Source organism: Chiloscyllium plagiosum, unplaced genomic scaffold (genome assembly GCF_037043375.1).
Source record: "Chiloscyllium plagiosum isolate Xiang-an unplaced genomic scaffold, Cpla_swu_hap1 HiC_scaffold_3, whole genome shotgun sequence".
Lineage (NCBI taxonomy): Eukaryota > Metazoa > Chordata > Chondrichthyes > Orectolobiformes > Hemiscylliidae > Chiloscyllium > Chiloscyllium plagiosum.
Window position 1 is genome coordinate 99,711,052 of NW_028270141.1, and position 15,035 is coordinate 99,726,086.

A 15,035-nucleotide genomic window follows, 5' to 3' on the forward strand; every position below is an offset into this window, starting at 1 on the left:
TGGGTGACATAATTGCTCCAATGCAATTTTTTTTGTGAAATGTTTTCAAACACTATCCTAGAAAGTCAGTCAAAAATATGCATTTTGGAACTGAATAATGTACTTGCTGCAGCAAGCCTGTTTTATGAAATGAATGACCCTACCTCACCTTGCCACATTTTTTGCATTATCCTGTATCCCTTCATGAAATTATTTTCCTGTCCCTTGAGTGCATTGATTCTTCAATTTCCTCATGTTTGTTTTCCTTTGTGTGAAATAGAAGTGTGTGAATTCCCTGTTACCTCAGCTTTCTGTATTTTTAAATTCCCTCTCAATCTGTTTAGATCAAACCTAGTATAATTTTGAGTGTGTATATTTTATCACACTGATACAGTCACACTGAAGATTCTAATCTGGAAAAATCCAGCCCCAATAAATTATTTTCAAAAGCTTTTGTAAAATGTATCATGTCAAACAACAGAAATGCAGATGTTTTGCGTGGGTCCCTGAATCCACGCAAGCTATAATTTGCAGGAATGAAGAGCAAATTATGATTAAGCTGCTCTTGCCACAGCAAGAGTTTTTGGACTAGCTGCGTGGCTTAGAGACAGCTCAGTTTAGGGAAGAACATGGTATATACTTAGAGAAGGGAGAGACAAGTGTAACTGCATTCCCCTCTTAGGAAAGTTGAATAATTAGCCCCTGCCAAGACTTTATTTTCTTAATATGTCATTTATTTCCAATACAGACTATCTTCGCAGCATATCCCTCCCCGTTCCGGTTGTTGTGGAGGAATTGAGCAGTGGTAGTGAATTTGGCTCAGTTTCACCAGACTCTGACCTGAAGCAGGATCTATTCTTTTTCAAATCAAGGGCGAAATCCTGCATTGAAAAAGAAAGCAAAGCAAGTAGACCTTTGCTTCTCAGGTAAATAACACTGTGCACTCTCAAGGCTACCTAGATCCTCTTCAGTATTGTTTACGTTCAGGGGTGATGCAGAAAATTTCTTTTCAGAAGGCAGCTTTCTCTTTCTCTTTTCCTATCTTCTCTCCCTATCTCTTAGATGGCGTTAACTTCTGCTCCTTACATCCTTTCGGATGGGGTGCCAAGGCGGGGAGAAAACTTATGCAGTGTTGTTCTGGCAGGGCTTCCCAAACAGTGGGTCAGGCGCAGCTCACCACCACCCCTCCCCCACCCACCGTGGGGTCACCAGCCAAAACTCTGGGATCGCCAGCTCTGATACACCAGTGCTTGCTGTTCAGTTCCAATTGAGTGATAACAGCTGAGACCCCTTTTTAAGCCTCTTAGATTTTTTTGAGTAACAGGCATGACTTAATTGGCCAATCTTGTAGGCCTGAACTCTGTGCTAACAGGAAGGAAATTACTCTATGCTTAAAAACACTTGAACTTTTGCCCTTGCTGTTCATTCAATCTCTTGCCATCTCTGCTAAGCACACACCTCCTCCCCTGCTCTCGGTCATCCCCTTCTCCCTACTGTCAGACCCTACCACAACCCTGTTTAATTGGAAGTTGAATATTAATTAAAACTAAAAGTCTTAATTAAAAAGCAGAATCACAAATGTAATCATCTCAGGATTGTTACCTGAACCATGTGCAAATTGACATACAGTATATAAGATGAGAGGTGTAATCATGTGGTTCAGGTATTGGAGTGGGAGAAACAGGTTGCTGGATTGTGGGTTGGTGGCACTTGTCCTGGGGAAAGAGAGAGCTGTGCCATTGGGATGGGCTTCATTTGAGCCATGAGCAGAGCGGTAGCCTGACAAATCACGTAATTAAGAATGTAGGCAGATCGTTAAGCTAATTAGTTGGTGAGGAAAGGGAATGGAAGGGAAACTTTAAATAATCAAAAAAGAATGAGAGAGCAGAAGTTCAGGAGAGTGAAGAAGCAAATGTGACAGAAAGGTGTGGAAACTATATGCAAAGAGTGCAGCAGAAATTATAACCACACTCAGTAATAATGGTAAAAAGTCAAAACTTAAGGCTCTTTATCTAAATACATATAGGATTTCTCACAAGATGGATGAGTTCACTAATAGAAATCAATGAATATGACTTGATAGCTGCTAAAGAGACCTGATTTAAAGGGATCAGGACTAGGAACGCAATATTCAAGGGTATTCAACATTCTGGAAAAATAGATGAAAAGGAAGTCGGGTAACTTTTACTAAAGAAATGCATCAGTGTATTCGCGAGTTGTGATACAGCTGCAATAAATTGTGATGCAGAATCAGTTTGAGTGAAAATAAGGAATGGAGGATGCAGGGAATGTAGGTAGCGGCGCATGGCTGCAAGCGTGGAGCGGAGGATGCAGGGAATGTAGGTAGGAATAAGGAATAACAAGGAGAAGAAGTCACAGTTGGGAGTTGTCTGTATGCCACTGAAGAGCTGCCACAATCTGGGACTAAAAAGTATAAATTAGAAATAAAGGAACTGTGTAAGAGGGGGACTACAATTTTCATGGATAATTTGAATTTTATAGAATCCCTACAGTGTAGAAACAGGTCATTCAGCTGGACAAGTCCATACTGACTCTCAAAAGAGCAGTGGCAAAAGTGAGGACTGCAGATGCTGGAGATTAGAGTCGAAAGTGTGGTGCTGGAAAAGCACAGCAGGTCAGGCAAGATCGGAGGAGCAGGAAAGTAAGGGTTTTGTCCGAAACGTCAAGTTTCCTGCCCCTCAGATGCTGCCTGACCTGCTGTGCTTTTCCGACGCCACACTCTCATCTCAAAAGAGCAATCCACCCATACCCATCCCTCTGCCCTATTCCTATAACCTTGCATTTCCCATGGCTAGTCCACCTAATTTACGTATCCCTGAACACTATTGGGCAATTTAGCATGGCCAATCCACCTAACTTGCACACCTTTGGTCTGTGGGAGGAAACCAGACCACCCAGTGGAAACCCACATAGACACAGGGAGAATGTGCAAACTCCACACACATAGTCACCTGAGAATTGAACCCAGGTTCCTGGCGCTGTGAGATATGACTTAGAGGTGCCACTGTTGGACTGGAGTGGACAAAGTCAAAACTCAAACGACACCGGATTTTTGTTCACCAGGTTTATTTACGTATGAAAGAACTGAAACCAACATGCCCATTCTAAAAGATGAGAGACTTAACAAACAATCCAGGTCTTTTTCAATATATAATTTCAGTTACACCACACTGTAAACCTTTGCTATAAATTCTGTGACCTACGTTCTTATACTCCACAACCACCTGATGAAGGAGCAGTGCTCCGAAAGCTTGTGCTTCCAAATAAATCTGCTTTACTATAACCTGGCTTTGTGTGATTTTTAACTTTGTACACCCCAGTTCAATACCGGCCGCTCCAAATCAGGTTTATTTGAAACCACAAGCTTTCAGAACCTTGCTCCTCCTTCAGGTAGCTGTGCTAACCACTGAGCCACTATGACACCCTGTGTCGACCAAATCAGAGGGCACGGGCAACATGGAAAGCAGATTTGCTGTGTGTATCAGAGATTGTTTCTTGCAACTGTATTTGCAGAACTTAGCTGGGAGCAAGCTGTTTTAGATCTAGTAATGTGTAATAAGGAAGAATTAATGAGAGATCTTGTAGTTAAGGTTTCTCTCCGGTGTAACAATGAATCATTGTAGAATTTCAAATAATTTTGAGGAAAAACACATCTCATTTCTAACCAGTATCATAGAGTTATACAGCACTGAAACAGACCCTTTGGCCCAACCAGTCCATGCCAACCATAATCCCAAACTTATCTAGATCCACCTACCTGTGCTAGGCCCATATCCTTCCCAACATCTTTTATTCATGAACTGGTGCAAGTATCTCTTAAACGTTGTTTGGATCAGCATCCTCTGCTTAAATGAGAGAACCTGCAAGGTTGAGTGTAGACTATGCAGTAGGTTGAGTGAGTGGGCAAAACACTTGGCAGGTGAATTTTAATAGGGGAAAGTATGTGATTGTATACTTTTGGTAGAAAGAATCAAAAGACAGTCTAAAATTTAAATGGAGAGTGATGTGAACAAAGTGCAGAGCCATTCTTCTGCCTGAAACACACAAGTTAGCGTGCAGGTGCAGCAAGTAATTAAGAGGGCAAATGGAATTTTGGCTTCTGTTGCTCCTGGTTTGGTGTGTAACATTAGGGAAGTCTTGTTACATCAGTACAGGGAGCTGTTCGCATCTGGAGTACTGTGTACAGTCTTGGTCCCTGTTTTTCAGAAATATATATTGGCATTGGAGGCTGTTCAAAAGAGATTCATTGGGCTAATTCCTGGGGTGAAGGGTTTGACTTATTAAGAACAGATAAACAGGTTAGTCCTTTATTAGAAGAATGAAGGATGATTTTATTGAAATGTAGAAGATCCTGAGTGGACTTGACAGGTTAGATATTGAGACGATATATCCACTAGTGGTAGAATTGCAAACCGGGGAACATAGTTACAGAATGAGCTGAGATGTGAAGGAATTTCTTCTTTGAAAGTAGTGAATGTCTGCATTTGCTAATCCCCCCCCAGAGATTTCTAGAGGATAGATCACTGAAAGTAGTTCAGTAGATTCTATAATCTTGAGGACTATGTGAAACTGCTCCTATTTCTTATGTTCTTAGGATGTTACACAACTCCACCTCAAGATTAAATCTCCGTACAACATCGTGGGCCAAAGGGCCTGTTCTGTGCTGTACTTTTCTATGTTCTATGTTCCAGCTCAAATAACGTTAGATTGTTTGCCTGACATAAAATCCTGGATGAGAGAGAGCGTCCTACAGTTCAATGTTAGGAAGCCTAAAGTAACCGTTGTTAACTTAGCTGCAAAATGTGCTACCTTGACACCGACTGCTTCCCAACCATGAGTGCAGACTTATCCAGAAGGTGTGGTTCTGAAGATTGCTGAGCGGCGGGGAAACAATGCCTATAATCGGGCAGAGGTCAAAGATGGGAATAAATCTAACACACAACGGGCCAGAAGTTCCAGCCCGTTGTGCATCGACTAGGCAAGCAGAACTGAAAGACAAGTTGTGTTGATCATGTTTTGATCCACTCCTACACTGGCATTCATAATCACTGGGGTGGCGGGAGGAAAGCATACATGATTCACATGCTATACTGTGAGCTCTGGTGAAAGAAATTTCTTGGAGACATTATGGTAACCTTTTGTCTTTCTGTGTCTGGAATAGCAGCCTGCCAGAATGGCAGTGAGCTGGAATGAGACAATGTTTCATAACTCACTACATTCCTCTGGCGAGCAAGCAACAGCAATGCTACACACATTCTAAAGGATAGTTTAAGTGAGCTTAATAAATCAGCAAGACTAAAGTGAAAAGCAGAAACTGGTAGCAGCAGAGGAGGAACAAGAACTTGTTGATGGCCATCAGGGGTGTATTGTACTTTGAAAATGTGTTGCTATCAGTAAGGAGATTAAATTAACTTGTTTTAACCAATACATCACTGGATTGCTTCATAGATGTTACAGACAAAGAGGGAATGAGGGTGAATTTAAATTATGGCAGACTCTCCCTCTTAATCCTGAGACAGAGAGGTTTTTTTTGGCTTATTCCTTTCCCCTTTTTATTTCTCTTACTGAGATAGACTGAAGGGTATTTTCCAAATGCATGTAGGTTTGCTAGCTGAGCTGGAAGGTTCATTTCCAGACGTTTTGTCACCATACAAGGTAACATCTTCAGTGAGCCTCCGGGTGAACATACTAGATGTTACCTGGTATGGAGAAGAAACATCTGGAAATGAACCTTCCAGCTCAGCGTGCAGAACCTCAACCTGAGCTACAAATCTTCTCAAAACTTGCTAAGGTGTTTGCCAAACTTTGGTTTTTAGATACCAGTTTCTAAAATAAACCCCGAGCAAAAAATTTTAAAATGAAACCAACAATTGCATTTATTAACAAAACATTGAAAAAGTAGGAGAATTGCTTTCGGACTTCATCCATACACTCAGGAAATTAAGAAACTGTGCTGTGTTTTCTGAGCATCTCCCAGTAGTATAATAATAATGACTCCTGTAGGGGAAGCTGCTGGTGTAGCCTCCAGTTGGATGTCCTGGAGTACTGTTAGTTGGTTTGTATTGCGGGAACCAGAGTAAATTTCTTTACAGCTAATTTCTCTATGATTTTTGCAACAACAATTTAATTACCCTGAAATATATCCGTTTCCTAGATTTCTGTTCCAGAAAGAGCAGCAAGAATGCATTAAGCATTTATTGAAAGTATAAGCAAGATATAATGAAAACATGACCTGAAAAAGATAAACAAAATTACAGTAATTTCAATTTCAAGCAGCTTTCATTTACCAGAATAGAATTGTTAATCAGAAATGGTTTTTTTTTGAGATTTAGGTTTCAGAGCTCTTTCTTTCATACTATTTATATTACTTCATGAAGGAATGAGAATGATTGGCCTAGATATATTTTACCTAAGTGGACTACACAAAGGTCATCATTTCAGTCAGGAACTGGTTGAGGCGAATGGGATGAGGGACGGTGGCATGTGAGACAAGTGAGAGGTGGCTCTACAGGAAGTTTATGAGAATTATCCCAGAGATGAAGGGCTCGTCATTATGAGGAGTGCTTGAGATTTCTGCATCTGTACTTGATGGAGTTTAGAAGGATTGGAGAGGGGAATGGTGTGTATACAGAGAAGCCTGGATAGATTGGACATGGAAAAGATGTTTCCATTAGTAGGAGAGATTAGGACCTGGGGCATAGCCTCAGGGTGAAAGGTGACCTGTTAGAACTAAGATGAGGAATCCCTTCAGCCAGAAGTGGTTAATCTGTCGAATTGTTTGCCACAGAAGGTTGTGGAGGCCAAGTCATTGTGTGTATTGAAGATGAGATATGTAGGTTCTATCTTTGGTAAGGGGATCAAGGATTACAGGAAGAAGGCAGGAGAGTGGGATTGAGAAACATATTAGCAATGATCGAATGGCAGAGCAGACTCTATGGACTGAATGGTCTAATTTGTTCTTGTATCTTATGGACCACATTTTCAGCAATTCTACTAAGTTACTAAATCACCAGGCAAAAAATTCCCTTTGGTATCTTTTCCATAGGCATTCAAAGATTTAATCACAATTTTGACTGTTGATTCCTCTTTACCCTTGGATGTATTTCTCCTTTCTCCAAATTGATCATGTTTTTTTGTTTTAATCTGTAGTATACCTGATGATCACTTTGAAGATCACAGTGCACCACCATCTCCTGAGGAGAAGGATGCAGGGTTCTTTATGCTAAAGAAAGACAGTGAGCGAAGGGCTACTCTACATCGGATACTAACAGAGGACCAGGACAAAGTTGTGAGAAACTTGCTTGAATCTCTGATGCAGGTGAACACTTATTTTCCTAGTTTAAATTAAATTAATTATATTTTAGATCATTTAGATACTATTTTACCCAGTATTAACACCTCTCCATTCTCTATTTTCTTTCTGCCTTAGTTTAGGAGCATAGAGAGGCAATTCAACCTCTCAGGTCTGCTCTGTCATTCAATTAGGTGCTACAACCCTGAAATTGTCAGCCATTTCTGCATCCTGCTCTCATGTGCACAATATCCATCCTTTGTCCATTTCTGTGTTCCAGTGAAGCCCACACAAGCTGGAGTAGTAGCATCTCATTTTTCACTTGGGCATTTTACAATCTTCATTGAGTTCAACAATCCCAGAGCATGAACACTGTCCTCCATTTTGATTACACCCCGTGACTTGATGGCATGTGTTTGCTCTCAGCAGAGCTCACCTATTTTAAACTATTCATATGAATCATTTACACCTATTTTATATCTAGTGCCTCCTTTACTACCATTAGCACTCTCCTTACCTTTTGTTTGGGCATCTTCACAATCTGTTCCACTTATTCCCCTTCTGCTTTTGCGAACCATTGTTTTCCAGCCCCCTTCAATTCCAAAGAAGAACCACTGGATTCAGAACATCAGCTCTGATTCTCTCTTTGCATGTGCCTCCATATCTGTTGAGTTTCTCCAGCACTTTGTTTTTATTACATTCCCCAAATAGTTTTGTGTCATCACCAAATTTGAAAATATAACATTTGGGCCCCAAATCCAAATCAATTAAACAAATTGTGAACAGCTCTGGCTGCAGCACTGATCATTGCAGTGTGCCTGCAGTCTGTCATCCAGAGTGTGACCTCTTATTCCACCCGTCTGTTCACTAATTCAAATAGGATGGCACTGGAAAAGCACAGCAAGTCAGGCAGCATCCAAGGATCAGGGCAGTCAATGTTTTGGTCATAAGCCCTTCATCAAGAAGGGCTTATGCCTGAAATATTAGTTCTCCTGCTTCGTGGATGTTATCTGAACTGCAGTGCTTTTTCAGCGTCACACTCTTTGACTCTGATCTCCAGCATCTGCAGTCCTCACTTTCTCCAATTCAAATGGAGATACCAATTCCATGGCTTCTAATTTTGTTTACTATCCTCCTTCATGAGACCTTATCTGAAAATCCAAACTCACTACTTTCTCAGGCTCTCCTTTATCAATACTACAAGTAACATCCTCCAAAGCTCCAACAGGTTTGTCAAAAATTATTACTTTCATAATTCTATGTTGACTCTGCCCAATCATAACATTATTTCCTAAGTATCAAGTTTTCACTTCCTTTGTAATAGATGCTAATCCTTCCTTACTACAGAGGAACTATGATTATCTGATGGACACGGCAGGGAGTATTTCGTTCGGTTGATCAACTTCCAGATAATCAAATACCAGATAATGTAGTTTGGGCGGCATAGTGGCACAGTGGTTAGCACTGCTGCCTCACAGCGCCAGAGACTTGGGTTCAATTCCCGCCTCAGGCGACTGATTGTGTGAAGTTTGCACGTTCTCCCTGTGTCTGCGTGGGTTTCCTCCGGGTGCTCCGGTTTCCTCCCACAGTCCAAAGATGTGCAGGTCAGGTGAATTGGCCATGCTAAATTGCCCGTAGTGTTAGGTAAGGAGTAAATGTAGGGGTATGGGTGGGTTGCACTTCGGCGGGTTGGTGTGGGCTTGTTGGGCCGAAGGGCCTGTTTCCACACTGTAAAGTAATCTAAAGTAATCTAATCTAAAAAAAGTTTAGCTGAGCGTTGGGAGCTTGCAATCTTGCTGGATAATCCGATATTTGGATAATCAAATGCCAGATAATCGAGGTTCCTCTGTACTGACTGAGTAGTTTGTGTGCTACCTTCCAAACAAGGATTGATTTCCCTTCTCTGACAAAAATAATTTTCTTTCACCCTCAGCATTGCTACCAGCTAATGCAGGCTGATGTTCACTCAGAGAATGAAGCGTTATTGTATGCACTTTGTTAATTTTGCAAACTTGGAAACAGTGACTGCAAAGAACTTCTAATAGATGAAAATCAGCTTTTTGTTTTTTGATAGAAGCCTTGATCTCACTTGACAAGTATGTATTGTCCCTAAGGTAGTGAACATTTATGGAAATCCATGTTTGAAATGTACATGGGCTGCAAACTGGCATGAGACTCAAGGGGTGAAGGTTGAGGAGCTACGGCAAATATATCTCAACAAAACTTGAAACATTCCATAAAAAAACTCCAGTTTTGAAATATAATTCCAGTGAAACATTATTTGTCTGAAAAACACAGAAGACCGTTCGCTTTTTAAAGAACTGACATTCATAACGACCTCTTCCAGAGTAAAATAGCTGAGCTTGAATGAGCTGGGAAACTTGCCACCTTATCACATGTAGGACATAAATACATCTGCAATTCCACATGCTTGTCATGTGCATACAATTCAAACACGGCACATAATGTTAACAGCATGCTTACAAAGAGAAGGATTAGAAAGGATTATGCAGTGGGCCTCGTTTACTACAGGCTACCCTAATGTAATTCTTCACTTTTCCACCTACATGAAATGCTCTGAGCTGAATCTAATGACCTCTGCTCTCATATAACAACAGATTGGTAATTTTTCAACCTTTTTTGAGAACATTATCAGTTAAGACAAAAACTAGATTTGAGTTTCTTTTCCTGAGGCCATTTCGTTCCAAGTACCACCACTCCTCATTGCATAGTTCCCCAAATTGTCACCAATGTTAGCTATGAGAAATTTGTTGGATAGTTCAACAGTGTGGAGCTACATTCTGCCTTCTGCCATCTAAAACTGAACAAGAAACCTTGAGGAAATGTCAGAAATAGACGTGGATAGGATAAAGTTTGACATAAAGGACTGCTTATAATCAACTCAGAGCCTAGATCTGTAAAGTTTTTTTTTCCCAGAAGACTCTAGGTAGTCCAGTTGGCCTGTCACAAGAAGTGATGTTCAGGATTTTTGGGTTTGTAATGAAGTATCAGCACTTGTTGCTGACCTTGAAGAAGACAGATCACACAGATCCAGCTATCTCTCTGGTGATTACTCCTTTCCCGACAATTATTGGTCATTGCTGGCACTTGTGTAGCAGGCACTTGTTATTTGCCTATTTTTAGCTCAAACCTGAATTTCATCCAGGTCTTGCTGCGTTTAGTCATGGACTACTTCAGAATATGTGATGTCATGAATGGTGCAATTATTGGTGAACCTCCCACTTCTGAGCTTATGATGGAGGGAAGCAGGTCAAGATGGTTGGGCCTGGAACATTACCCTGAGGAACTCCTGAAGAGACGACTGACCTAACAACCACAGCCATGTTCTTTTGTACCAAAATGATTCTAACATGATTCCATGGGCACCATTCCTGTGATTGGGTCACTGCACAGCCAGAGAAATCCTTGGGAGGTCCTCCTGTAAGTGTGCAGTTTTTCTCTTCATTTGGCTGGTCTAAAACTACATGAGGAGCAGCAAGCTTATCACCTGCCGGATTCTTCCAAGTGGAAAATCGATCTCAACCGCAGCCATTCAGGGACAATTCCCACTGTCATTAGGCCTGAGACCATGCCACACGTGGTGGATCTGATAGAGGGGATGGAAAGGTATTTTCCTTTCATTGCGCCAATGAGTGCCTTGGCATTTAGGGGGGATTTGGAGAACCAGATTTAGTTCGCTGGCCAGCAACATGCACTGAGAGTCCCCTGTGTCCTGGAACACTACAATGGTCTTGCTCACATCCAGGGCTTTATAGTTTGGGGCAGGGGCGGGGGGTGCTGTTGAATACCCTACTGCTGCTCCTATTTTCTATGTTTTATGATGGCTGCTTCCTGAACTGTGAGAATTCTTAATTTTCATTCTTCATTGTGATTTAATTTAGCATAATGGCTTTTGATGTTTTTGTTTGTCCAGAGCTATTTGGAGGCAGTCTTAGCTCCAGTCCTTTGTGTCAGCTTTAGCAAGAATTGTTTTACAATGTAGGGCTTCAGAGGCTTCTGGAAATTTAATCATGTTATCAACCTTGACCATTTTGAGTCCATTAACATGTTCCTTTTTTTTTCAAGAAACAGAATTTAAATGTGAAAATATAGAAGAGGATATGATTTTCTTTGGGATGTCTCTTCATGATCCCTGACCATGATATATTCCTTGTTTTGGACTTTACAGCATATTATTGTTGTAATAATTGCAGAACTGTCAGCATTCATCTTCTTCATTCCACTGTGAAACTGACAGAAACGTTGGCACAGTTCAACAGAAGTCCTCACAGCAGTTCCTCACAGCAATTCCTTGCTCCTCCATAATTGCTCAATTGAATTACCCACACTGAGCAATCTTTTAGAAATATCTGAACAAATAGGCTACAAGCAATCCTCCAAAATTTTGCACCTTATTCATAATGTGTAACTTGGTTTTTTAATGGTGATGTTAATATCTGATGAAGTATCTCTCAGATCATGGAAGTAATAATATTTCATTTTAATTACGATAATCCATCTTGTGTGGTGAAAAGGCAAATGTATTCTAACTTTTTTTGGAAAAGCAATATTTTTGTTAAGAATCTGAATACAATAATGGAGTAATGGAGTTCAGTACACATACTGTGGAAACAGGTTCACAATTGCTTTATTTCATTGGTATTTTTCTCTTTCAATACATTCGTTACACTCTGTGGAAAGTAGTTGAAATTGCACTCTGTTCATCTCTTCTCTCCTACATTTGAGTCTGTGTCTCTGGTGTGAGATTAGTGGCAGTTCCATGAACCTTAGTTTATATGACACATGAATTTATTAAGTCCCTAATCCATTCAACACGCTTAACCTCTGCACCTTGCATGGATCTTGATGTTAGCTTTATTCAAGTGCATGTCACTATATTTCTTTCTTCTCCAAATGAAGTTAAAGGACATCAGCCACCTACAGACCTTGTCCCACATTGCATATGAAAGAAACATCACGACTGCAGAATTTCTGCTCATAGAATTTCTAGAAGTAGGTCAGGCTACTTTTCTCTTGGTATAGCATACTTATTAAGGTCTTTCATTATCACTTTTTTTTCAAGGTCCCTTATACATTACTCAGTGAATGCTATCTGAGGCATTATGGTGAAGTACAGATTAATTAACCCTGGCATTGTTAAGAACACAATCTGTGTTTATGGTGCAATGGATGGCAGCAGATAGCAGAATGAAGGTTCCTCACCCAATCCCCATGTTCAGTTCCTTGACTGGCTTCAGTCTCATGTACTTGGTCATATGACCCAGATGGGAGATTTGCCAGTCAGCTGAAGTAAAATATATTATAGATGTGTTTGTTTTTAACCTTAAGATTTTTATAACCTGTTTAGTTAGTTATAAGATAATAATTTCCAACTGTGGCTCAATTGGTGGCAATCTAGCCTGTACATCCTCTTGCCCAAATCCAAAGATCTTAGATGTGGATTTTTAAAACCAAGAATTACATGCTTCCAAGTGTATGCAGGTGTACTGATAAAAGTTTAACCAGTTTAAAACCATGTAGAAAAACATTAATATAATTTCTGTTCCTTAGCCAGTCACAATCACTATATTCAATGAAACATTGATTTACATTGTTATTTGATAAATCCAAACACATTGTGACTCCAGTTTGATTAATTGGGAAAAGTTGGTCAATCATGAACAGTGGTTCAGGAATAGTACAGATCCTTGACAGAGGATTGACTTAATTCTGAACAATAACTGCCAGCTGCATTGTTTTGAGGCCACTTAGATGTAAGGAAAGATGAAGTCAGCATTGTTCCGAAAGACTATAGGGCTGCTCTCTCATTAGAAAAAGATGCCTGGTGATGGTTTAACCTGAGGGTCACCAGGGGAGGGTTTTATAAGGAAAATCCTTCATGGTAATCTCAGCCAGTGTGGGAATTGAACCCATGCTGTTGGTATCACTCTGCATCACAAACCAGCCATCCAGCCAACTGAGCTAATTAACCTCCTGTTCAGGTGTAACAAATGTTCAGCGAGGAAAAGAGATGTTAATTCTTTCAAATGCAAGAAACATGAAACATATTTTGCAGTGTAAATTCCATTGCTTAGATACTAAAACAAGAGGAAAAGGTGGGGTCTGTGGCTGTTATTTATTTTGTTTGGATTTCCATCTGTTATTTAATTGCTAGAAAATTGAGCAGGCGTCCTTGGGTATGCAATATTCCCAATCATTTTCATTTATATACTTCGCTCAGGTGATCCAGTGTACTGAGGAAATGGAACATGAAAATCTGCTCTATTGGTACACAACATGTTAAATCTGGGAAAACTAAGAAATATATTCTGTTTTCTTGATTCACAGGGTTCTGAAGAACCAAAGCTAAAGTCTGAGCACATCTGTACACTTGTGGTTAGTTTGCGGGAGTTTGTGAGATTAATTGATCGCAAAATCATCTCTGCCACCCTTTCCAAGCTGAAGTTGGAGTTGGATTTTGACAACCATGCCATTAGCCAGATTCAGATGGTGCTCTTTGGCTTCCAGGAAGCTGTAAGTTCTCATTTGTTTACTTTAACAAGAAATCTTTTCTTTAGAAAGTCTTTATGTCCACTGGTTGTGAAGGCCCTGTATGAGTTTATGCTGTTTCAGCCTAGATACTAATGAATATAGATCTAAAAGTCAGAGACCCCACTGTGGCTTATGTGAATAATCCCAAAGTGGAGGCTGAGGTCTGAGAGCAGGGGCCTGGAAGCATGTGTTCAAGGACCATTTTGCTGAGGCTGAGAGAGGACGCCCAGAGTCAGGGGCAGCCCTTTTACCAAAACCAGAGGCTGTGTGGTGAGCTGCCTTTTTATAGAGGCTGCCATCTTGCCACCAAGTTTCAGTAGGATGATGGAAAGTGAGAGGCCAGATGGGGAATGGGGAGAGATATGAAAGCCACAGGGGGAATTGGTAGAATTGTGGAGACTGCAAGGGGAGGAGTGGGAGGAAGACAGAGGCTGCAAGGGTGATGGGGAAGGGAGATCCATTTCAAAGTTGTCAGCAAAGGAATCCTCTGCTAACTGGGAGCCAGGAAGACCTGAAATCACTGGGGCAGCAAATTCCTTGCAAATAAAGATAGAATATCTAGATTAAGGCTGCCTATGTACCAATGCAAGAATAGGGAAACATTAAACAAATACTCTAGTAATATTCACTGTCAATTATTAAATTTAATATTGAGATCTGAGGTGCAGTAAAAAAAGTACTAATCACCTTGTTATGTATTCTAACTTTGTAGATAAACAATGGAAACACATTAGCTGTGGTCTTTCTGTCTAGTATATAACATTGAAAAACAGTGACAGACTATGAGGTGTCTCTATCACCCTTCACAGTGCACAAAACTGTGTAAGATGGTGAAGGGGGTTGAATCAGTATTCACTCAGGTAGATGGGATGTGGTAATCAAGAAAGGAAACAGAAAGTTCTAACTTTCAACCGGTCTGAGGAAGGTGTATTTCGGATAATCCCTTTTTATGTGCAGATGACCTCTTTTTGCTCATGGGAGACTTCAATATGCAGGTGGACTGGGTAAATAATGTTGTTAGTGGATCTAAAGAAAGGGAATTCATGGAATGCTTACAGGATGGCTTTTTGGAACAGCTTGTCATGGAGCCCACAAGAGAGCAGGCTATTCTGGACCTAGTGCTTTGCAATGAACCAGACTCTATAAAAGATCTTAAAGTAAGGGAACCCTTAGGAAGTAGCGACCATAATAT

At 40.6% G+C, this 15,035-nt stretch overlaps 1 protein-coding gene across 1 annotated transcript in view; it reads left to right on the top strand.

The window, feature by feature from the left end:
• The window catches only part of map3k5 (mitogen-activated protein kinase kinase kinase 5), a 189,942-nt gene that overhangs the window by 146,740 nt on the left and 28,167 nt on the right, over positions 1–15,035 (top strand). The window contains exons 21-23 of the mRNA XM_043685981.2: positions 728–905; positions 7,150–7,318; positions 13,640–13,825. Coding sequence (XP_043541916.1) covers positions 728–905; positions 7,150–7,318; positions 13,640–13,825 — 533 coding nt within the window. The remainder of the gene's footprint in view (positions 1–727; positions 906–7,149; positions 7,319–13,639; positions 13,826–15,035) is intronic.